Here is a 24493-nt window from a genome sequence, read left to right as displayed (position 1 = left end):
ACCGTACGTTTCATTTCCTTTGTGTGTTTACATCGGTAAAGACCACAAAATGGCTCCTACTAAGCGTCAGGGATCCGGTTCATGAAAAGACGCAATCTCTCCATCCGCACACGGATTACTATTTCACAGCTACTGATATTCCTGTGAACCGCACTGTGGATACAATGGGAGCACGTACGGTGAATATTCGCACCACAGGGAATGAGAAGTCATCCTTCACTGTGGTTCTAGCTTGCCATGCTAATGGCCAGAAACTTCCACCCATGGTGATATTCAAAAGGAAGACCTTGCCAAAAGAGACCTTTCCAGCCGGCGTCATCATAAAAGCTAACTCGAAGGGATGGATGGATGAAGAAAAGATGAGCGAGTGGTTAAGGTAAGTTTAAGTTTACGCGAAGAGGCCGGGTGGCTTTTTTCACTCAGCTCTGTCCATGTTGATATACGTATGTTTGTGATTGCACATTTGCGTACATTTTGGGAGTGAACAGAGTTGTTAGAACGCTGGTTTTTAATATATTATTAAAGTTTGACTGACCTATCTGACTGTTTTTTTGACATTCCTTTAGCGCAGTTAGATGCGGCTTACAACACGGGGCGGCTTATAGGTGGACAAAGTTTTGAAATATGCCGTTCATTGAAGGCGCGGCTTATAACCCAGGGCGCCTTATGGTGCGGAAAATACGGTACTTATATTGAAAATATTGTTTATAATTTTGACGAGACTGACCATTAATTCTGTAAATAAATGTTGAGGTTACATAGAAAAGTACCAGTTTCATTACATTCACAACAATCACATTTTTCCAATTAAAAGTGTCCAGTTTTCCCTGAAAGAGATATTCCATCTGGAGGTAACAAAAAAAGTTGACTTCACCTTGCGCTCCAGCGGCGGCTGCTCCTTTACCATCCCATACCAGGCCAGAAGTTTGTGCCACACTTGGGCCGGCACTAGGACAAAGTCCTCGTTCTCCACAAGACGCTCCTTTAGGTGGTACGAGTCCAGATCTGCGTGGGAGAGATGCGGTTCATGCTTGGGAGCCAAATAGTTGTGAGGCTTATTGACTATGGACACAAACATCAGGCTTCTGTTTTTATCTACAACGTTTGTCCTGATTAGATGATCCATTTGTTGAGATCAAAAACATGAGCCTTGCGTTGCCATTATAGACTAAATAAAACATACTCGTAAGCAGAGAGGTTCTTAGTCCTTGCTGTGAAAAATGTGAACAATGACGTGTCATGTGAGAAAAGACATGAAATGTGTTGACTGACCCTCGAACAGCTGGGTGTTGTTGATCTGACCGGGACACAATGAGGAGTTCTGGTCGCCGCTCTCCACAAACTCCTTCCACTGCTCGTACCAGCGATGCTCCACCACATACCTAAAATATACAACATGGAACCTCACAGCAAAGTTGACATTTGACAAGAAAACCTTCTAATTTTTCTACATTTAAAACACGTCCTTGTGGTCTACATAACAAGTGCTTTGGTCAAAATGTGCAAAGATGTGCGGGGACGGCGTGGTGCGGTTGGGAGAATGGCCGTGCCAGCAACCTGAGGGTTCCTGGTTCGATAGTCTTTGATAGTCTTCCCAACGTGTCCTGGGTCATCCCCGTGGCCTCCTACCGGCCGGACGTGCCCTAAACACCTCCTTAGGGAGGCGTTCGGGTGGCATCCTGACCAGATGCCCGAACCACCTCATCTGGCTCCTCTCCATGTGGAGGAGCAGCGGCTTTACTTTGAGCTCCCCCCGAATGACAGAGCTTCTCACCCTATCTCTAAGGGAGAGACCCACCACCCGGCGGAGGAAACTCATTTGGGCCGCTTGTACCCGTGATCTTGTCCTTTCAGTCATAACCCAAAGCTCATGACCATAGGTGAGGATGGGAACGTAGATCGATCAGTAAATTGAGAGCTTTGCCTTCCGGCTCAGCTCCTTCTTCACCACAACGGATCGATACAGCGTCCGCATTACTGAAGACGCCGCACCGATCCGCCTGTCGATCTCACCATCCACTCTTCCCTCAGAAGTGGAATTACATGTAAATATGGATCATGGTAGCATTAAAAGTGGAATAACATGAATATATGGAGAATGGTGGTGTTAGAAGTGGACTAGCATGTAAATATGGATCATGGCAGCATTACAAGTAGAATAACATGTGAATATGGATCATGGTAGCATTACAAGTGGAATAACATGACTGTATGGCTCATGGTGGCATTAGAAGTGGAATAACGTGTAAATATGGATCATGGTAGCATTACAAGTAGAATAACATGTACATATGGATCATGGTAGCATTACAAGTGGAATAGCATGACTGTACGGAGAATGGTGGCGTTAGAAGTGGAATAATGTGTAAATATGGATCATAGGTAGCAATACAAGTGGAATAACATGAATATATGGAGAATGGTGGTATTAGAAGTGGAATAACATGTAAATATGGATCATGGTAGCATTACAAGTGGAATAACATGAATATATGGAGAATGGTGGTGTTGGAAGTGGAATAATGTGTAAATATGGATCATAGGTAGCATTACAAGTGGAATAACATGAATATATGGAGAATGGTTGTGTTAGAAGTGGAATAACATGTAAATATGGATCATGGTAGCATTAAAAGTGGCATAACATGAATATATGGAGAATGGTGGCGTTAGAAGTGGCGTAACATGAATATATGGATAATGTTGGTGTTAGAAGTGGAATTACATGTGAATATGGATCATGGTAGCATTAAAAGTGGAATAACATAAATATATGGAGAATGGTGGTGTTAGAAGTGGAATAGCATGTAAATATGGATCATGGCAGCATTACAAGTTGAATAACATGTGAATATGGATCATGGTAGCATTACAAATGGAATAACATGACTGTATGGCTCATGGTAGCGTTAGAAATGGAATAACGTGTAAATATGGATCATGGTAGCATTACAAGTAGAATAATATAAATATGGATCATGGTAGCATTACAAGTGGAATAACATGACTGTATGGCTCATGGTGGCGTTAGAAATTGAATAACGCGTAAATATGGATCATAGGTAGCAATACAAGTGGAATAACATGACTGTACAAAGATCGGTGGTGTTAGAAGTGGAATAACATGTAAATATGGATCATGGTAGCATTACAAGTGGAATAACATGAATATATGGAGAATGGTGGTGTTGGAAGTGGAATAATGTGTAAATATGGATCATAGGTAGCATTACAAGTGGAATAACATGAATATATGGAGAATGGTTGTGTTAGAAGTGGAATAACATGTAAATATGGATCATGGTAGCATTAAAAGTGGCATAACATGAATATATGGAGAATGGTGGCGTTAGAAGTGGCGTAACATGAATATATGGATAATGTTGGTGTTAGAAGTGGAATTACATGTGAATACGGATCATGGTAGCATTAAAAGTGGAATAACATAAATATATGGAGAATGGTGGTGTTAGAAGTGGAATAGCATGTAAATATGGATCATGGCAGCATTACAAGTTGAATAACATGTGAATATGGATCATGGTAGCATTACAAATGGAATAACATGACTGTATGGCTCATGGTAGCGTTAGAAGTGGAATAACGTGTAAATATGGATCATGGTAGCATTACAAATGGAATAACATGACTGTATGGCTCATGGTAGCGTTAGAAGTGGAATAACGTGTAAATATGGATCATGGTAGCATTACAAGTAGAATAATATAAATATGGATCATGGTAGCATTACAAGTGGAATAACATGACTGTATGGCTCATGGTGGCGTTAGAAGTTGAATAACGCGTAAATATGGATCATAGGTAGCAATACAAGTGGAATAACATGACTGTACGGAGATCGGTGGTGTTAGAAGTGGAATAACATGTAAATATGGATCATGGTAGCATTACAAGTGGAATAACATGAATATATGGAGAATGGTGGTGTTGGAAGTGGAATAATGTGTAAATATGGATCATAGGTAGCATTACAAGTGGAATAACATGAATATATGGAGAATGGTTGTGTTAGAAGTGGAATAACATGTAAATATGGATCATGGTAGCATTAAAAGTGGCATAACATGAATATATGGCGAATGGTGGCATTAGAAGTGGCGTAACATGAATATATGGATAATGTTGGTGTTAGAAGTGGAATTACATGTGAATACGGATCATGGTAGCATTAAAAGTGGAATAACATAAATATATGGAGAATGGTGGTGTTAGAAGTGGAATAGCATGTAAATATGGATCATGGCAGCATTACAAGTTGAATAACATGTGAATATGGATCATGGTAGCATTACAAATGGAATAACATGACTGTATGGCTCATGGTAGCGTTAGAAGTGGAATAACGTGTAAATATGGATCATGGTAGCATTACAAGTAGAATAATATAAATATGGATCATGGTAGCATTACAAGTGGAATAACATGACTGTATGGCTCATGGTGGCGTTAGAAGTTGAATAACGCGTAAATATGGATCATAGGTAGCAATACAAGTGGAATAACATGACTGTACGGAGATCGGTGGTGTTAGAAGTGGAATAACATGTAAATATGGATCATGGTAGCATTACAAGAGGAATAACATGAATATGTGGTTACAAGTGGAATAACATGAATATATGGAGAATGGTAGTGTTAGAAGTGGAATAACATGTAAATACGGATCATGGTAGCATTACAAGTGGAATAGCATGACTGTACGGAGAATGGTGGTGTGATAAGTGGAATAACATGTTAATATGGATCATGGTAGCATTACAAAAGGAATAACATGAATATATGGTTACAAGTGGAATAACATGAATATATGGAGAATGGTGGTGTTAGAAGTGGAAAAACATGTAAATATGGATCATGGTAGCATTACAAGTGGAATAACATGACTGTACGGAGAATGGTGGCGCTAGAAGTGGGAATAACATGTAAATATGGATCATGGTAGCATTACAAGTAGAATAACATGTAAATATGGATCATGGTAGCAATACAAGTGGAATAACATGACTGTACGGAGATCGGTGGTGTTAGAAGTGGAAAAACATGTAAATATGGATCATGGTAGCATTACAAGTGGAATAACATGACTGTACGGAGAATGGTGGCGTTAGAAGTGGAATAACATGTAAATATGGATCATGGTTGCATTACAAGTAGAATAACATGTAAATATGGATCATGGTAGCATTACAAGTGGAATAACATGACTGTACGGAGAATGGTGGTGTTAGAAGTGGAATAACATGTAAATATGGATCATGGTAGCATTACAAGAGGAATAACATGAATATGTGGTTACAAGTGGAATAACATGAATATATGGAGAATGGTGGTGTTAGAAGTGGAAAAACATGTAAATATGGATCATGGTAGCATTACAAGTGGAATAGCATGACTGTACGGAGAATGGTGGAGTTATAAGTGGAATAACATGTAAATATGGATCATGGTAGCATTACAAGTAGAATAGCATGTAAATATGGATCATGGTAGCATTACAAGTAGAATAACATGTAAATATGGATCATGGTAGCATTACAAGTAGAATAATATAAATATGGATCATGGTAGCATTACAAGTGGAATAACATGACTGTATGGCTCATGGTGGCGTTAGAAGTTGAATAACGCGTAAATATGGATCATAGGTAGCAATACAAGTGGAATAACATGACTGTACGGAGATCGGTGGTGTTAGAAGTGGAATAACATGTAAATATGGATCATGGTAGCATTACAAGAGGAATAACATGAATATGTGGTTACAAGTGGAATAACATGAATATATGGAGAATGGTAGTGTTAGAAGTGGAATAACATGTAAATACGGATCATGGTAGCATTACAAGTGGAATAGCATGACTGTACGGAGAATGGTGGTGTGATAAGTGGAATAACATGTTAATATGGATCATGGTAGCATTACAAAAGGAATAACATGAATATATGGTTACAAGTGGAATAACATGAATATATGGAGAATGGTGGTGTTAGAAGTGGAAAAACATGTAAATATGGATCATGGTAGCATTACAAGTGGAATAACATGACTGTACGGAGAATGGTGGCGCTAGAAGTGGGAATAACATGTAAATATGGATCATGGTAGCATTACAAGTAGAATAACATGTAAATATGGATCATGGTAGCAATACAAGTGGAATAACATGACTGTACGGAGATCGGTGGTGTTAGAAGTGGAAAAACATGTAAATATGGATCATGGTAGCATTACAAGTGGAATAACATGACTGTACGGAGAATGGTGGCGTTAGAAGTGGAATAACATGTAAATATGGATCATGGTTGCATTACAAGTAGAATAACATGTAAATATGGATCATGGTAGCATTACAAGTGGAATAACATGACTGTACGGAGAATGGTGGTGTTAGAAGTGGAATAACATGTAAATATGGATCATGGTAGCATTACAAGAGGAATAACATGAATATGTGGTTACAAGTGGAATAACATGAATATATGGAGAATGGTGGTGTTAGAAGTGGAAAAACATGTAAATATGGATCATGGTAGCATTACAAGTGGAATAGCATGACTGTACGGAGAATGGTGGAGTTATAAGTGGAATAACATGTAAATATGGATCATGGTAGCATTACAAGTAGAATAGCATGTAAATATGGATCATGGTAGCATTACAAGTAGAATAACATGTAAATATGGATCATGGTAGCATTACAAGTGGAATAACATGACTGTACAGAGAATGGTGGTGTTAGAAGTGAAATAACATGAAAGTCTGGACATTCCAACAGAGTTTGCGACTGTTTCATCCCCACAAGGCTGCGGAGTCACCACTAGCGTCTTTAATATGTTGCACTTCCATCATCATTGAAGCTACTAAAAGGGACTAGAAGTGAGGAGCAAATGAAAGTGCTAGCATTAGCAGACATGCTAAAGGAAGAAGAAGCGGCGGTTGGAAGACGTTAGAGTTAGTGTTAGGGTTAGTTAGTGTTAGAGTTAGTTAGTGTTAGGGTTAGTTAGTGTTAGAGTTAGTGTTATGGTTAGTGTTAGTGTTGTGGTTAGTGTTAGTGTTAGGGTTAGGGTTATGGTTAGTGTTGTGGTTAGTGTTATGGTTAGTGTTAGAGTTAGTGTTAGAGTTAGTGTTATGGTTAGTGTTAGGGTTATGGTTAATGTTAGTGTTAGTGTAATGGTTAGGGCGGTTGGAAGACGTCGACGCCGCGCGGCTAACTAGCTCGCCTTCCTCACCAAGTGTCCCCGGCGCGGAGCTCACAATCCCGCAGCAGACACTCGATCTCCCGTCGCTGGGTCTCCAGGCCCGGAGGCTCGGCCACGGAGCAGCGGCTGTTGGCCGTCATGTGTGCGGTCAGTGAGGCATGGGTGTGCGGGAGGAGAAGCAGCAGAAGCCCGCTGGGGTCAACACATCGACGGCAGGAAGTTGCTGCTCGAGTGCTCGGACTTGTTTGCGGAAGCAGGAAGTGAATCGCAAGGGGGAGGATGACGACTTCCGGGTTCGCCCTTTCAACTTTCAACCCACAAAATAAATGTTTTTGATTTTTTTTTCCACCGCCGAGTTATTAAACATGCGCGGTGTGTTCGCTTGACACGCACGCCGCTCGTGTGGTGTGCTGTGTGTTTGAGACGTTGTGGCGAACAAGCGGACAAGTCAAAGGTGACATGTTGATGTTAAAAGTCTCTTATTTGTGTGCGTCACGTCGTCGAGGCCGCAGCCAGGTGACGTCATGTGTTTTCATTGAAGTATCGCGAGGCTGGCGGAGTTTAACGCATGCATAGGGCGGCTAGTATCGCGAGATTAGATTCATGTAAAAAATATTACAACATAAAGTAGCAAGAAACTCAGGGCCGGCCCGTGGCATAGGCCGTATAGGCAAATGCTAAGGGCGCCTCCATCAGGGGGCGCCATGCCAGTGCCACAAATGTTGGAGGAAAAAAAAACAAAAAAAGTTGTTACTATTATTTCTAAATACAAAAAATAATCTCACGTTAATTAAAATGCAAAGTAAAGCCTATTTAATAGAAATATTATTTGTTACAACATTACGCCCCCCCCTCCTCCCCCCGCACGGTGCGCCCCCTCCCTTCCCGTATCATGACTCTTTTTGGACGTCACCACATCAAAAAATCAACACAAGATGTCAAAACGGCCAAAACTGTCAGGTGCCCAGGGAAGAAAAAAGAGAAAAGAAGAGGAGGAGAAACGAGAAAAAGACAGAGGTAGCATGTAGGTAACATTAGCTTACATGAAATTATTTGTCTGTTACAGAATGTGATAGTAACCTGGCTTTTTAGCATTAAGCTAATGTTACATGATTCGGCAATTGCTAATCAATAAATAGCTAGTTCTGTTTTAACGTCGGGTTAATATTGTGGAGGGGGCTAAATTGTTATGGAAAATAATAATGTAACGTTAGGTAATTACAGTACTCCCACCTTACATTCCTCAGGGACATTTGTATTAGATCTTTTAAGCAGGTGTTTTTTGTTTACATTGTTATTGCCTTCTGGTTAGATAATGTTTGCCCTGCAGGTAATAGTCACTTTTCCACCCCTTTATATATTAGGTATATAAAGTAAGTAAAAAAAAAAGGTCAAAGACAAAGCTATTCGGGTTCTTGTGAGTATATACACTTCACTGCCGATGTGTGTGTGTGGGGGGGGGCACCTAAAATCTTGCCTAGGGCGCCAGATTGGTTAGGGCTGGGCCTGAAGAAACAGATCAATAATGAATACTAGACCAACAATCAGTTTATATTCTTTACTGCTCACTAGTGTTACATATCTGAGTTATTGTGTAGAAATATGGGAAATAACTACAAAAGTACACTTCATTCATTAACAGTGTTACAAAAAAGATCAATTAGAATAATACCAGTGACGTGCGGTGAGGTTGATGGCTGGTGAGGCACTGACTTCATCACAGTCACATTTACAAACATATGAACCCTAAGAAGTATCTTATTCACCATTTGATTGGCAGCAGTTAACGGGTTATGTTTAAAAGCTCATACCAGCATTCTTCCCTGCTTGGCACTCAGCATCAAGGCTTGGAATTGGGGGTTAAATCACCAAAAATGATTCCCGGGCGTGGCGCCGCTGCTGCTCACTGCTCCCCTCACCTCCCAGGGGGTGATCAAGGGGATGGGTCAAATGCAGAGGACACATTTAACCACACCTAGTGTGTGTGTGATAATCATTGCTACTTTAACTTAACTTTAACTTTACACATACAAACTGTAGCACACAAAAAAGCACATTTAATTAAAAAAAACGTTATTATGGTCTTACCTTTACTTATAAATGAAGTCCATGCGCCGCTCTTTCCGAACAAAAGCATCGATAACTTGTTTATAGAAGTCTTCCTTATCTTTCTTCAGTTTTAAAAGTCTCTCTGTCTCGATGGAGATCTTCCTTTAATTATTACCTCCTGCTTCCATTGAAAGTCCAGTTTAGAAAACTGTTTTATTTTAGATATGTAATCCTCCATGTTAAACGTCCAGGCGAGAGGAAAAAATAAACGATTGCTGCTAACTGTTGCTGCTTGTTGTCACTTCTTCTGCAGCCGAGTAGTCGCAAGAATGATCTCTGGGATCACTAGCGCCCTCTACCACCATGAGGCGGGATTACTGCGAGCCTCAGCCAGTGCGTCTTCGCAGCCGTTTTATGATTGCTCAGCACAAGAAATATGTTACACACATACAGTTGTTGACAAAATACACTGTACATTATATACCTCAGCTAACTAAACTATGGAAATGTATAATATAGTTCATATAGCAATACGGTCTCACTGCACAGCAGGCCAGCAGTTAGCCGAGTCATTGCGCAATCCATGGTGAGGCTCAACTGGCTGCTGCCTCACCGCAAGTCTCTTCTCAGTATTTGAACGGCAAATGTGAAAATTCAGCAATTTTGAATAAAAATAATCTAAAACTGGTGAAGTTAAATGGAAAATAACTTTATAGTATAATCACTGGATACATATAACAATTTTTTTTTTTTTTTTCTTTTTACATTTTTTTTCTTTCCATGATGGCACGTGAGGCCCCGCCTCATCTGCCTCCCCTGACTGCACATCACTGAATAATACATAATGTTGGACATAGAGAACATACAAACACTTTATTTATTGAATCACAATTATTGCAATTCAACGATTTGGTGCATTTGCAAACATGTAAAATGATGTACAAAGCAAATGATAACCTGCTAGCCAAGAATGTACAACAATTCTTCTCAACAAAAGAGGAGAAATATAACCTTAGAGAAAAATCTAATTTAAAACATCTGTATGCTCGTATAACACTTAAAACCTTTAGCATATCTGTATGTGGAATTAAATGATTAAGCAAAGAAACCAACATGAGTCACTTTAAGAGACTGTTCAAACTACAAATGTTCACAAAGTACACAACAAGAATTATCATCGACAATCATCTTGAACCCTTTTTTTTCTTTGAGACAAATTATTTATGTATTTAATATTGGTATACTTACTATGGTATATTAATTGTTTATTATTTATTTGTTCACTGTTCTGTTACATAGAACAAGGAAATGTGCTAAAATTGCTATGGTATGAAAAGGGGTAGGATTAAATAAACTCCGCTTCTTCCTACTCCTTTTCGGACGTGCTGTAATGAAACAACTGGAACTGTGTCGTATGCATGTTCCAATTCAACTGAAACTCAACTGAATTAACTAGTTTTGAGTTGACCACATTTGTTGATACCAAAGTTGCAAACAAGAGTCGGCACAGGTGAAGTAGAATATTGACATTTTACTTGAGCACTATTAAAGTGCTTGAATGAAAAAAACAAACGAATACAAAATGTACCTGGAATAAGTAAGTGTGAATATGACATGGCTTTGTTCAATTTGTCTGTCTAGTCCTGGATATAGTGATGTGAAACTGATATATCGATACCGGGATACCAGATATTTAAGCCGTAATTTCGATTCCCAACTCAAAATATCGATACATTAGTTATTAAATATCATTATCAGGAACACAGTGTAAACAAGGGCCTCAACTTGTGTATGAAGCAGGCAATGTGTTGATGTTAAATGCTATTTACATGTTCAGTATTTTCACCCCAGTGACGTGCGGTCACTGGAGGCAGGTGAGGCACTGGAAAGAAAGAAAGACAAAAAAATGTAAAAAGAAAAAAAAATAATTAAATTGTTATATGTATTCAGTGATTATACTATAAAGTTATTTTCCATTTAACTTCACCAGTTTTAGATTATTTTTATTCAAAATCGCTGAATTTTCACATTTGCCGTTCAAATACTGAGAAGAGACGGTGCGGTGATCAGCAGCCAGTTGAGGCACGTCACTCAGTGCCTCACCATGGATTGCGGACTTGGCTAACTGCTGGCCTGCTGTGCAGTGAGACCGTATTGCTATATGAATTATATTATACATTTCCATAGTTTAGTTAGCTGAGGTATACAGGTAAAAGTTCCTTAAGGCTCTGGATGCTGTGGGGCTGTCTTGGTTGACAAGACTCTGCAGCATCGCGTGGACATCGGGGGCGGTACCTCTGGATTGGCAAACCGGAGTGGTGGTTCCTCTCTTTAAGAAGGGGAACCGGAGGATGTGTTCCAACTATCGTGGGATCACACTCCTCAGCCTTCCCGGTAAGGTTTATTTAGGTGTACTGGAGAGGAGGCTGCGCCGGATAGTCCAACCTCGGATTCAGGAGGAACAGTGTGGTTTTCGTCCTGGTCGTGGAACTGTGGACCAGCTCTATACTCCCGGCAGGGTCCTTGAGGGTGCATGGAAGTTTGCCCAACCAGTCTACATGTGCTTTGTGGACTTGGAGAAGGCATTCGACCGTGTACCCCGGGAAGTCCTGTGGGGAGTGCTCAGAGAGTATGGGGTATCGGACTGCCTGATTGTGGCAGTCCGCTCCCTGTATGATCAGTGTCAGAGCTTGGTCCGCATTGCCGGCAGTAAGTCGGACACGTTTCCAGTGAGGGTTGGACTCCGCCAAGGCTGCCCTTTGTCACCCATTCTGTTCATAACTTTTATGGACAGAATTTCTAGGCGCAGTCAGGGCGTTGAGGGGATCTGGTTTGGTGGCTGCAGGATTAGGTCTCTGCTTTTTAAACATGATGTGGTCCTGATGGCTTCATCTGGCCAGGATCTTCAGCTCTCACTGGATCGGTTCGCAGCCGAATGTGAAGCGACTGGGATGAGAATCAGCACCTCCAAGTCCGAGTCCATGGTTCTTGCCCGGAAAAGGTTGGAGTGCCATCTTCAGGTTGGGGAGGAGACCCTGCCTCAAGTTGAAGAGTTCAAGTACCTAGGAGTCTTGTTCACGAGTGGGGGAAGAGTAGATCGTGAGATCGACAAGCGGATTGGTGCAGCGTCTTCAGTAATGCGGGAAATGAGTTTCCTCCGCCGGGTGGCGGGGCTCCTTCTTGAGATAGGGTGAGAAGCTCTGTCATCCGGGGGGAGCTCAAAGTAAAGCCATTGCTCCTCCACATCGAGAGGAGCTAGATGAGGTGGTTCGGGAATCTGGTCAGGATGCCACCCGAGCGCCTCCCTAGGGAGGTGTTTAGGGCACGTCCAACCGGCAGGAGGCCACGGGGAAGACCCAGGACACGTTGGGAAGACTATGTCTCCCGGCTGGCCTGGGAACGCCTCGGGATCCCCCGGGAGGAGCTGGACGAAGTAGCTGGGGAGAGGAAAGTCTGGACTTCCCTGCTTAGGCTGCTGCCCCCGCGACCCAACCTCTGATAAGCGGAAGAAGATGGATGGATGGATGGATGGATGGAAAAATAATAATAAAATGTTTTCTGTTAAATTACAACATTTTTCAAAGCTATTTGTCTAGCGGTAGAAAATGGATGGATGTATATGTATATATATATATACAGGTAAAAGCCAGTAAATTAGAATATTTTGAAAAACTTGATTTATTTCAGTAATTGCATTCAAAAGGTGTAACTCGTATATTATATTTATTCATTGCACACAGACTGATGCATTCAAATGTTTATTTCATTTAATTTTGATGATTTGAAGTGGCAACAAATGAAAATCCAAAATTCCGTGTGTCACAAAATTAGAATATTACTTAAGACTAATACAAAAAAGGGATTTTTAGAAATGTTGGCCAACTGAAAAGTATGAAAATGAAAAATATGAGCATGTACAATACTCAATACTTGGTTGGAGCTCCTTCTGCCTCAATTACTGCGTTAATGCGGCGTGGCATGGAGTCGATGAGTTTCTGGCACTGCTCAGGTGTTATGAGAGCCCAGGTTGCTCTGATAGTGGCCTTCAACTCTTCTGCGTTTTTGGGTCTGGCATTCTGCATCTTCCTTTTCACAATACCCCACAGATTTTCTATGGGGCTAAGGTCAGGGGAGTTGGCGGGCCAATTTAGAACAGAAATACCATGGTCCGTAAACCAGGCACGGGTAGATTTTGCGCTGTGTGCAGGCGTCAAGTCCTGTTGGAACTTGAAATCTCCATCTCCATCGAGCAGGTCAGCAGCAGGAAGCATGAAGTGCTCTAAAACTTGCTGGTAGACGGCTGCGTTGACCCTGGATCTCAGGAAACAGAGTGGACCGACACCAGCAGATGACATGGCACCCCAAACCATCACCCAACCATGCAAATTTTGCATTTCCTTTGGAAATCGAGGTCCCAGAGTCTGGAGGAAGACAGGAGAGGCACAGGATCCACGTTGCCTGAAGTCTAGTGTAAAGTTTCCACCATCAGTGATGGTTTGGGGTGCCATGTCATCTGCTGGTGTCGGTCCACTCTGTTTCCTGAGATCCAGGGTCAACGCAGCCGTATATATGTATATATACATATATACATATACATCCATCCATTGTATCCATGTATATATATATATATATATATATATATATATATATTTATATATATATATATATATATATATATATATATATATATATATATATATATATCCATCCATTTTCTACCGCTATATATATATATATATATATATGTATATATAAATATATATATATATATATATATATATATATATATATATATATATATATTTATATATACATATATATATATATATATATATTTATGGAAACCAGCACAATCATGGACTAAACCAAGGTAAAATAGCATAGAGACAAGTACTGATGTGCAGAGGGGGTGCAGCTCTCAAGTCTGTCCAGCAGAGGTCACTCATGCTCCTCACAAGACTCTCCCATGAAGAACTCATGCAGTCAGAAGTGCTTTTGGCTCAAGAAGGGTTTTGAGTTAGAATATAACTTGGCCGGAGTTTCCAGTCCAGAGAATGTTCTCTTGCGCCTATTTTTATTTATTAAAAGTATGATATTATTGGTTCTCTTTAATCCTGATTTTGCTGTTTAGTTGTTCTCAATAAAGCTTGTTCAAGTAGGTAGTGAAATGTGTCTTTGAAAAGATCATCTGGATTTGGTTTAAGGCCTCTTTACTGATATGACCTCATCTACAGCTCTGGAAAAAAGGGACATTTGGAATAAAGGCGGGAAAAATATTTTTTCCAATTTCAACTCAGTTTCCCCAATTGAAAGGTAGGATCTGTCAGTACGTGGACAATGGCGGGTTTGTTTTCCCGAGATGCAATAAAAGTTGGAGCGGACATGGCGTGAAGGTAAGGACATATTTATTTTTACTATAACAATAAGAACAAACTAAAGGCGTGCACAAGGCGGAGGTACAAACAAAAACTTACACTTAACGTAGACTAAGGACATGAAACAAAAGAACTGCTAAATGTGACATGAATAAAGAAAAACTTACTTGGAACAAGCATGGAAATGATGATGGAACAATGGCAGGGAATCAACGCATGAGTGACAAGGGTGACAGCAGGTAATGTCGCCAGGCTGACCAACAGAAAAAGACAGGCTTACATAACAGTGACATGATTGGTGACAGGTGTGTGAGTCCAAACGTGGAACAGGTGAAACTAATGGGTAACCATGGAAACAAAACAAGGGAGTGAACAACCAGGAACTAAAAAGCGTCCAAAAAACAAACAGCACATTGCCAAACAAAAACATGATCAACACAGACATGACAGGATCTGCCAGTCTGACAAATAACATGTTTTGCACATGGTGAGATATATTTTGGCGAGATGTACTCCAAGTACTGCAGAACTTGCTCTGATGTGAGCTGATCAATAAAGTTCATCAACTTCATGTGTCCTGCTTCATCAAACACAAGGTCAGCCAACATGGTAATGTGACAACATATGAAAGTTACACAGCAAAACCCGGCTTTCTGGTTTCACCGTTACCTTTAAATGCTCAGCGTCAAGTGCCATTTAAGTCATTAGTTAGCAATGCAAAAGAACTTCTTTTTTTTTGTTCCAAATGATTGTCACACACACACGAGGTGTGAGGAAATTATTCTCTGCATTTTTCCTTGATCACCTCACACTCTTGGCTTGTTGCCATAGTTTTATTGTCAACTGGCAATTCAGCATTGGCAATAAAAGAATATTACAGCAAATACACATTGACCTTCATCTGAAGAGCACATCATGTGTGTCCTTCCTGTGGTAAGCTGCTCAAACATGAAGATACGTTATGGACCTTCAGGTCTGCTCACCTGTCCTGTTCTGGCATGTCGAGTCTACGGATCCACTGATCTTTTTTTCAGTCTTTTAGTATGGAAGGAGACACGATAGCCGATATTCATTTACAGCAAAAATGACGCGCTGGCATCTAAATCCTTTTACAAACTCTAACTTTGTTTAAATGCCAGAAATATGTTTATTGAAAAAAAAAACAAGTAAATAAAAACTGGAAATGCGCACAAATTAGACAGGGATGTGCTGTTTATTATTCACAATCTTTATATAAGACATGATCATTTAAAACCATTTTTTTAACGCATTCTAAGTTGTAATTAAATGATCACATAAATAGTCCGTCAATGGTGGCTCTCTATTTCACCCACAAAATCCTCTATACAACCAGAGGTGGGTAGAGTAGCCAGAAATTGTACTCAAGTAAGAGTACTGTTACTTTAGAGATTTATTACTCAAGTAAAAGTAAGGAGTAGTCACCCAAATATTTACTTGAGTAAAAGTACAAAGTATGTTGTGAAAAAACTACTCAAGTACTGAGTAACTGATGAGTAACATACACACTCATATCATATATATATATATATATATATATATATATATATATATATATATATATATATATATATATATATATATACATATACATTGATATATACAGTATATAATTTATATGTATTTATTTAGCTGTTTTTGTTCACATGTTAAAGGTGTTTTAATGAATATACATGCATGTTTAACATATAGATTCCTTTCTTTCATGAAGACTAGAATATAAGTTGGTGTATTACCTGATTCTGATGACTTGCATTGATTGTAATCAGACAGTAGTGATGATAACGTCCACGTTTTCAAATGGAGGAGAAGAAAAGTTCCTCCTTTCTGTCTAATACCACATGAAAGTGGTTGGTTTTTGGCATCTTATTTGTCCAGCTTCCATATTCGTTTTTATACACTTTACAAGAAATACATTGGCGTCAAACTCCGTAGCTTGCTAGCTTGTTTGCGCTGGCTTTCGGAGACTCTTGTTTTGAAAGCGCAGGCGCGATGGAGCGGCACTTTTATTGTGAAGACAGGAACGTCCTCATGTGCGGTCAGTCTTTAGGCTTTTGACGGGATGTACGGTTGAAATAAAAAAGTATCTTTTTTCCTTCACACTTTTGATTGATTGATTGGAACTTGTATTAGTAGATTGCACAGTACAGTATATATTCCGTACAATTGACCACTAAATGGTAACACCCCAATAAGTTTTTCCACTTGTTTAAGTCAGGTCATGTGACCACCTGGCTCTGTTTGATTGGTCCAACGTCACCAGTGACTGCATCTGATTGGTGGAACGAAGTGAAACGTCACCAGTAAGGCAGGCACTTTGAAGGTCTGTCTGACAGACCAAAACAAACAAAGCGTGCATTAACAGATCGATAAAAATTAGTAGCGAGTAGCGAGCTGAATGTAGATAAAAGTAACAGAGTAAAAGTAGCGTTCCTTCTCTATAAATATACTTAAGTAAAAGTAAAAGTATGTTGCATTAAAACTACTCTTAGAAGTACAATTTATCCCAAAAGTTACTCAAGTAGATGTAACGGAGTAAATGTAGCGCGTTACTACCCACCTCTGTATATAACCATCCAAAACCAGCCAAAAATACTCTTTATACATATTGAGACCTGAATAGTAACCAACTATTAGCAATGTTCTTATCATAAGCGCTAATGCAGACAAACTATTTTTAGCGGATTGCTAGCACACAGCTAGGTAGCACTCTGCTGCTTCACTGCTAGCTGGCCACAATGTCCTGCTGCTCCCGCATCATCAAAGTTGTTCTAGATTATAAATCATGCCTCTCGTCTGGATATTAGGAGGATTTAGCCAGGAATCTAGAAGTTGTTCATCAGTGACATTCAATTCATACCTGTAGATGGAGTTAAACACACAACCAATGACAGTGTCTGCAGGGAGACTTTTCTTTGTTAACCCTTTGTGTGCATCATGAGTAGTTCTTCATCTAAACGGGAAGATATGGACATCCTATCAGTCGTCATCCAACTATTGTTTTATTATGTTTGTAGTAGCACTTAGCAACACTGCTACATGATGTTTCCTCAAGCTGGATCTGTTTAGCAGAGCTTCTAAAACTAGCTCATCAGGACCAGCAATATGTTCTGGATCATAATTCTTCCCAAAGTAATCGTTGTTGGCTCTCACAAAGTCTGCATGATTAGCATTGTTGTTGGTGGGGAAGGGATCTGCGGGTCCTGCTTATATGTCACGGATCACGTGACTGGCTTGCTCATTATCTCTCGAAATGGCTCGGGAATGTCTGGGAGATTGAAACTATTTTGACCATGTCTATTTACTCGCAAACGTAATAAATCAGATAAATATGATCATAGATGTTTTCCCACTTGAAACATTTCTTTACTGGTTTTCATTGAAACAAGTTGTCACATCGGGGGCGGTACCTCTGGATTGGCAGACCGGGGTGGTGGTTCCTCTCTTTAAGAAGGGGAACCGGAGGATGTGTTCCAACTATCGTGGGATCACACTCCTCAGCCTTCCCGGTAAGGTCTATTCAGGTGTACTGGAGAGGAGGCTACGCCGGATAGTCGAACCTCGGATTCAGGAGGAACAGTGTGGTTTTCGTCCTGGTCGTGGAACTGTGGACCAGCTCTATACTCTCGGCAGGGTCCTTGAGGGTGCATGGGAGTTTGCCCAACCAGTCTACATGTGCTTTGTGGACTTGGAGAAGGCATTCGACCGTGTCCCTCGGGAAGTCCTGTGGGGAGTGCTCAGAGAGTATGGGGTATCGGACTGTCTGATTGTGGCAGTCCGCTCCCTGTATGATCAGTGTCAGAGCTTGGTCCGCATTGCCGGCAGTAAGTTGGACACGTTTCCAGTGAGGGTTGGACTCCGCCAAGGCTGCCCTTTGTCACCCATTCTGTTCATAATCTTTATGGACAGAATTTCTAGGCGCAGTCAAGGCGTTGAGGGGATCTGGTTTGGTGGCTGCAGGATTAGGTCTCTGCTTTTTGCAGATGATGTGGTCCTGTTGGCTTCATCTGGCCAGGATCTTCAGCTCTCACTGGATCGGTTCGCAGCTGAGTGTGAAGCGACTGGGATGAGAATCAGCACCTCCAAGTCCGAGTCCATGGTTCTCGCTCGGAAAAGGGTGGAGTGCCATCTTCGGGTTGGGGAGGAGATTTTGCCCCAAGTGGAGGAGTTCAAGTACCTCGGAGTCTTGTTCACGAGTGAGGGACGAGTGGATCGTGAGATCGACAGGCGGATCGGTGTGGCGTCTTCAGTAATGCGGACGCTGTATCGATCCGTTGTGGTGAAGAAGGCAAAGCTCTCGATTTACCGGTCGATCTACGTTCCCATCCTCACCTACGGTCATGAGCTTTGGGTCATGACCAAAAGGACAAGATCACGGGTACAAGCGGCCGAAATGAGTTTCCTCCGCCGGGTGGCGGGGCTCTCCCTTAGAGATAGGGTGAGAAGCTCTGCCATCCGGGGGGAGCTCAAAGTAAAGCCGCTGCTCCTCCACATGGAGAGGAGCCAGATGAGGTGGTTCGGGCATCTGGTCAGGATGCCACCCGAACGCCTCCCTAGGGAGGTGTTTAGGGCACGTCCGACCGGTAGGAGGCCACGGGGAAGACCCAGGACACGTTGGGAAGACTATGTCTCCCGGCTGGCCTGGGAACGCCTCGGGGTCCCACAGGAAGAGCTGGACGAAGTGGCTGGGGAGAGGGAAGTCTGGGCTTCCCTGCTTAGGCTGCTGCCCCCGCGACCCGACCTCGGATAAGCGGAAGAAGATGGATGGATGGATGGAAGTTGTCAAATGTGCTGATGATATAAAAAATAATAATAGATGAAGTAAGAAACCTGAATGTACTTTATATTAGTTCCAGCAACCCACAGGCACACAAAAGGCCCATCAACCACCAACATTAAAGTTAAAGTAGCAATGATTGTCACACACACACACACTGGGTGTGGTGAAATGTGTCCTCTGCATTTGACCCATGCCCATGTTCACGCCTTGGGAGGTGAGGGGAGCAGTGAGCAGCAGCAGTGGCCACGCTCGGGAATCATTTTGGTGATGTAACCCCCAATTCCAACCCTTGATGCTGAGTGCCAAGCAGGGAGGCAATGGGTCCCATTTGTTATAGTCTTTGGTCCGACTCGGCCGGGGGTTTGAACTCCCAACCTCCCAACCACAAGACCACTGAGCTGGTCACATGTCAGTAGTGGTTCAATCAGGTTCTCCGACATATCGCAGAAAAGTTCTTCAAACTTGGCAGAACAACCATTCAACGTCATGTTCTTCACTTGAAGAAAGTACAAAACATCTTTAATCCAGCAGGTGTGGCAAAGAGGCGCACACCCTCCTAATTGACCTCGTGTGAACAAACACACCCTGAAGGCACTGTGGCCGTGACACCTGTCGCACACCTGCAAGTCCTGTCTCACACCTGACATGTCTTATTGTTACAAACAGCAGAGATTAGTTTCTAATAGAAGTGATTTGGCCCATTTAAATATTATTTTTTTGTGTGGTATTTTGTGGCTGGGTGGGGGTCCTGCTTTGGAGAGATGGTGTACCCCTTTAAGAGATCTCATTTCGTTCCCCTTACAACATTCTCATGTTGCATGAGATGAAGTGTCTGTAAAATCAATATTTGATGACAATTGTGTCTCCTCGCATGAGGAAGATGACGATTGTTAATAACTGCCAGTAGAATGTGATTGACCTGGAATGTGCACTTTATGAAGTGTTGGAGTTGTCCCACTTTCTGTGTGTCCATGAACGCATCACTGTGTAACTGCCATGAGTGTGTTGGTGCGGGTGATGTTGATACAACCATACTTGCCAACCTTGAGACCTCCGATTTCAGGAGGTGGGGGGCGTGGTCGGGGGGGCGTGGTTAAGATATATATATATATATATATATATATATATATATATAAGAAATACTTGACTTTCAGTGAATTCTAGCTATATATATATATATATATATATATATATATATATATATATATATATATATGTATGTGTGGGAAAAAAAATCACAAGGCTATTTCATCTCTACAGGCCTGTTTCATGAGGGGGGGTACCCTCAATCATCAGGAGATTTTAATGGGAGCATTCGCATACCATGGTTTATATAGGGCACAGAGTGGGTGGGTACAGGCTGGTGTAGGGGCGTGGTGATTGGCTCATGTGTTACCTAGGAGGTGTTTCCGTCTGTGGCGGCATGCTGTTACAATTTCGCTGCGCTTGTTGAGGGATGACAGGTCTGGACGGTAAATAATAAACAGTTTCTCTTTCAAGCATAAGTTGCATCTTTTATTACCACTATTGTTAGGTGTGCTGGATGCAAGAATTTGCCATGTTATTGAATATTCAACATTATTGTCTTTGAGGTTCCAAATGTGCTTGCTGAGTTCTGTGGTATTCCGCAGGTTTTGGTTCCTGAAAGAAGCCTTGTGATTGTTCCATCTGGTTTTGAATTCTCCCTCGGTTAATCCTACATATGTGTCGGATGTGTTAATGTCCTTGCGTATTACCTTAGATTGGTAGACAACTGATGTTTGTAAGCACCCCCCGTTGAGAGGGCAATCAGGTTTCTTTCGACAGTTACAGCCTTTGTTGGTTTTGGAGTCGCTCTGTCCGGGGGCCGACGGCTCATTTGCAATTGTTTTGTTGTGGTTTGAGATAATTTGTCGTATATTGTTCATACAGCTGTAGCTCAATTTAATGTTGTTCTTGTTGAATACTTTTCTTAGGGTGTTGTCTTTGGGAAAGTGTTTGTCAATCAGAACATCCACCTGGAAAATAAAAGGATCGTGGCTGAACTGGACATTGAGGACAGGGTGGACGCCACAGCCAACAAGGAAGCCTTCATCACATTGAAGGACCACAAACCCAACTTCGCAAATAACCCAACATGCCGACTAATAAACCCAACTAAATCTGAAATAGGAAAAATCAGCAAAATAATCCTGGACAGAGTCAACACAAAAATCAAGGACAAAACACCACTCAACCAATGGAGAAATACAGCAGCAGTAATCAAATGGTTCAACAACATCCAAGACAAACAACAGCACAACTTTATCTCCTTTGATATCGAGGAATTTTACCCTTCCATCACGCAAGACCTACTGACTCAAGCACTAGACTTCGCCTCAGACTACGACTCAATCACAGGCAACGAAAGAAACATCATCATCCACGCAAAAAAACTCCATTCTCATCCACAACAGTACACCATGGCAAAAAAAGAACAATGCAACATTTGACGTCACTATGGGAAGTTTTGACGGAGCAGAAACGTGTGAACTCGTTGGGAGTTTCCTCCTCTCCCAGCTCGCTAGCCTCAATCTGAACCTTGGTATTTACCACGATGACGGACTGGCAGTGTGTCGCGCCTCGCCAAGGAGCAGCGAGAATGCCAAGAAACGCATATGCCAAATTTTCAAAGAGAACGGCCTACGGATCACGATTGAAGCCAACAAGCAAACCGTCAACTTTCTTGACGTCACTTTCAACCTGAGAAATAACAGCTACCAACCATTCACGAAACCCAACACAACACTCCAATACGTGCACCATGACAGCAACCACCCACCCACCACCACGAAAAGAATACCTACCGGAATTAATAAAAGGCTATCGATGCTGTCATCTAGCAAAGCTGAATTTGACCAAGCAACCCCCCCGTACCAAAAAGCCCTTGATGAAAGCGGATACAATTTCACCCTCACCTATGAACCCACGCCAGGAAACCAGCCAAAAAAGAACAGAAAACGAAACGACATCATCTGGTACAACCCCCCATACAGCAAAAACGTCTCAACTAACATTGGACACAAATTCCTCACATACATATATATATATATATATATATATATATATATATTTATATATATATATTATTACATATATATATATATATATATATATATATATATATATATATATATATATATAAATAAATAAAAGAAATACTTGAATTTCAGTGTTCATTTATTTACACATATACACACACATAACACTCATCTACTCATTGTTGAGTTAAGGGTTGCATTGTCCATCCTTGTTCTATTCTCTGTCAGTATTTCAGAACACACACATTATACAAATATACATTATAAAATCAATAAGAAAACGGGAGCTCTAATTTGGGAGTCTGAATTAGGATCAGAAGTTCCTATATAAACATTGCGCACTCACGTCGCCTTTTTGTATTGATTACTGCAGCTGTGCACTGGATTCATTCACAAATACAAACTACAACTCACAAACACTTCAGAGTTATAGGCTCCACCATCAGAATGTGTACTTAAACTTATAAAGATCACATGGATATTATTCAGTGAGTTGATTCACCAAAACTAACCTGTTATACAGGAGGAAAAAGCACACAGGACGTTTCAATTGTTCACAGACTGGTCGCGCTCATCAGAATGACAAGACACTTCCGGTCTGCAGGTGATAGCATTCAATTGGGAAGAAACGCCCTACTGCCCCCTACTGACCAATGTGAATACTGATAAATGTGGAATGACAGCTCCAAAAAACGAATTCAAACCACAAAATAAACTAAATAAATCAACACAAAAATGTGACACATTATGGGTGGGTCACATATGCATGTACAGTAGATGTTATTGTCACATATGCATGTACAGTAGATGGCAGTATTGTCCTGTTTAAAAGTGTCACAACATTGCTGTTTATGGCAGACAAACTGCTTTACGGTAGACAAAAACTTGACTGCTGTTGTTGTGTGTTGTTACCGCGCTGGGAGGACGTTAATGAAACTGCCGTACAATAAACCCACATAAGAAACCAAGAACTCGCCCTCGATCATTAGCTGTTTATATTGTGGGAAAACGGACGTGAGAACAGGCTGTCAACACGTCACTCAGGTCCGCATAGAGCTGGAGGGGGCGTGGCCTCCAGCTCCGCCTGAATTTCGGGAGATTTTCGGGAGAAAATTTGTCCCGGGAGGCTTTCGGGAGAGGCGCTGAATTTCGGGAGTCTCCCGGAAAATCCGGGAGGGTTGGCAAGTATGATACAACACATGACAAACTTGTTTACTGTGTACAACACACATTGAGCACTTGAGCTAGATTGAAGTGTTTGACACATTATTTGCTGCGCTTACAAACAATTTCTCTAAATAAAGTGATGGATGTCCTCCTTAAAGTGTTTCCACACACACGACAACAATTGTTGACAAACATTGTTTATCTGTTGTGTACCTGTCACTCACACTTGTCTTTTGATTTTGATTTTTGTATTTATTAAGGATCCCCATTAGCTGGTTGCCACAACAACACAAAAGTCTTCCTGGGGTCCACAAACTCCATACATTTACAAGTAACAATTATAACTACACAATACAGAAACAAATATAAGCATCAACAAGCAAACAATAATGACCATATAAATATAACTACACAATACAAATCCAAACAAAAACTCATTTACAGAGTCAGATAAAATATGACTTTCCTTTTAAAAAGCTGTTTACTTTCAATGTCGGTGAGAATTCCAGGCAGGTTATTCCAGAGCGATACAGATCTATAAATAAAAGATTTCCGCAATGCTTTCTTCCTGGGACGAGGGAGTACAAAATGCCCCTCACTGGACGCCCTGGTATTGTGTTTATGTATAGTGCTACTGTCAACTATTTGGGCCATGAGAAAAGCAGGAGTTGTACTACCGGTCACTGATTTGAACAATATTAGAGTATTAACTGGCAAGCTGTTCTGCACTGTTAGCCAGGAAAGAGAAGCATGCATTTGGTTCATGTTGGTTCTTAGTGAACAACCCAGAACCAGCCTTGCTGCCCTATTCTGGACAATCTGGA

At 41.1% G+C, this 24493-nt stretch overlaps 1 protein-coding gene across 3 annotated transcripts in view; it reads right to left on the bottom strand.

Annotated features, from left to right (window-relative positions):
- usp11 (ubiquitin specific peptidase 11) overlaps window positions 1–7523 on the bottom strand; it is a 41901-nt gene extending 34378 nt beyond the window's left edge. For all 3 annotated transcript variants that reach the window (XM_072914751.1, XM_061926032.2, XM_061926034.2), the window contains exons 1-3: window positions 7252–7523; window positions 1273–1382; window positions 875–1005 (exon numbers count right to left, since the gene is read on the bottom strand). In XM_072914751.1, the coding sequence (XP_072770852.1) occupies window positions 875–1005; window positions 1273–1382; window positions 7252–7361 (351 nt within the window). In that variant the 5' untranslated portion in view covers window positions 7362–7523. The remainder of the gene's footprint in view (window positions 1–874; window positions 1006–1272; window positions 1383–7251) is intronic.
- Window positions 7524–24493: the final 16970 nt, after the last annotated feature.

The sequence above is a fragment of the Nerophis lumbriciformis genome, linkage group LG01, assembly GCF_033978685.3.
Source record: "Nerophis lumbriciformis linkage group LG01, RoL_Nlum_v2.1, whole genome shotgun sequence".
Taxonomy (NCBI): Eukaryota; Metazoa; Chordata; class Actinopteri; order Syngnathiformes; family Syngnathidae; genus Nerophis; species Nerophis lumbriciformis.
This window is presented reverse-complemented; position numbering and strand designations above follow the sequence as displayed.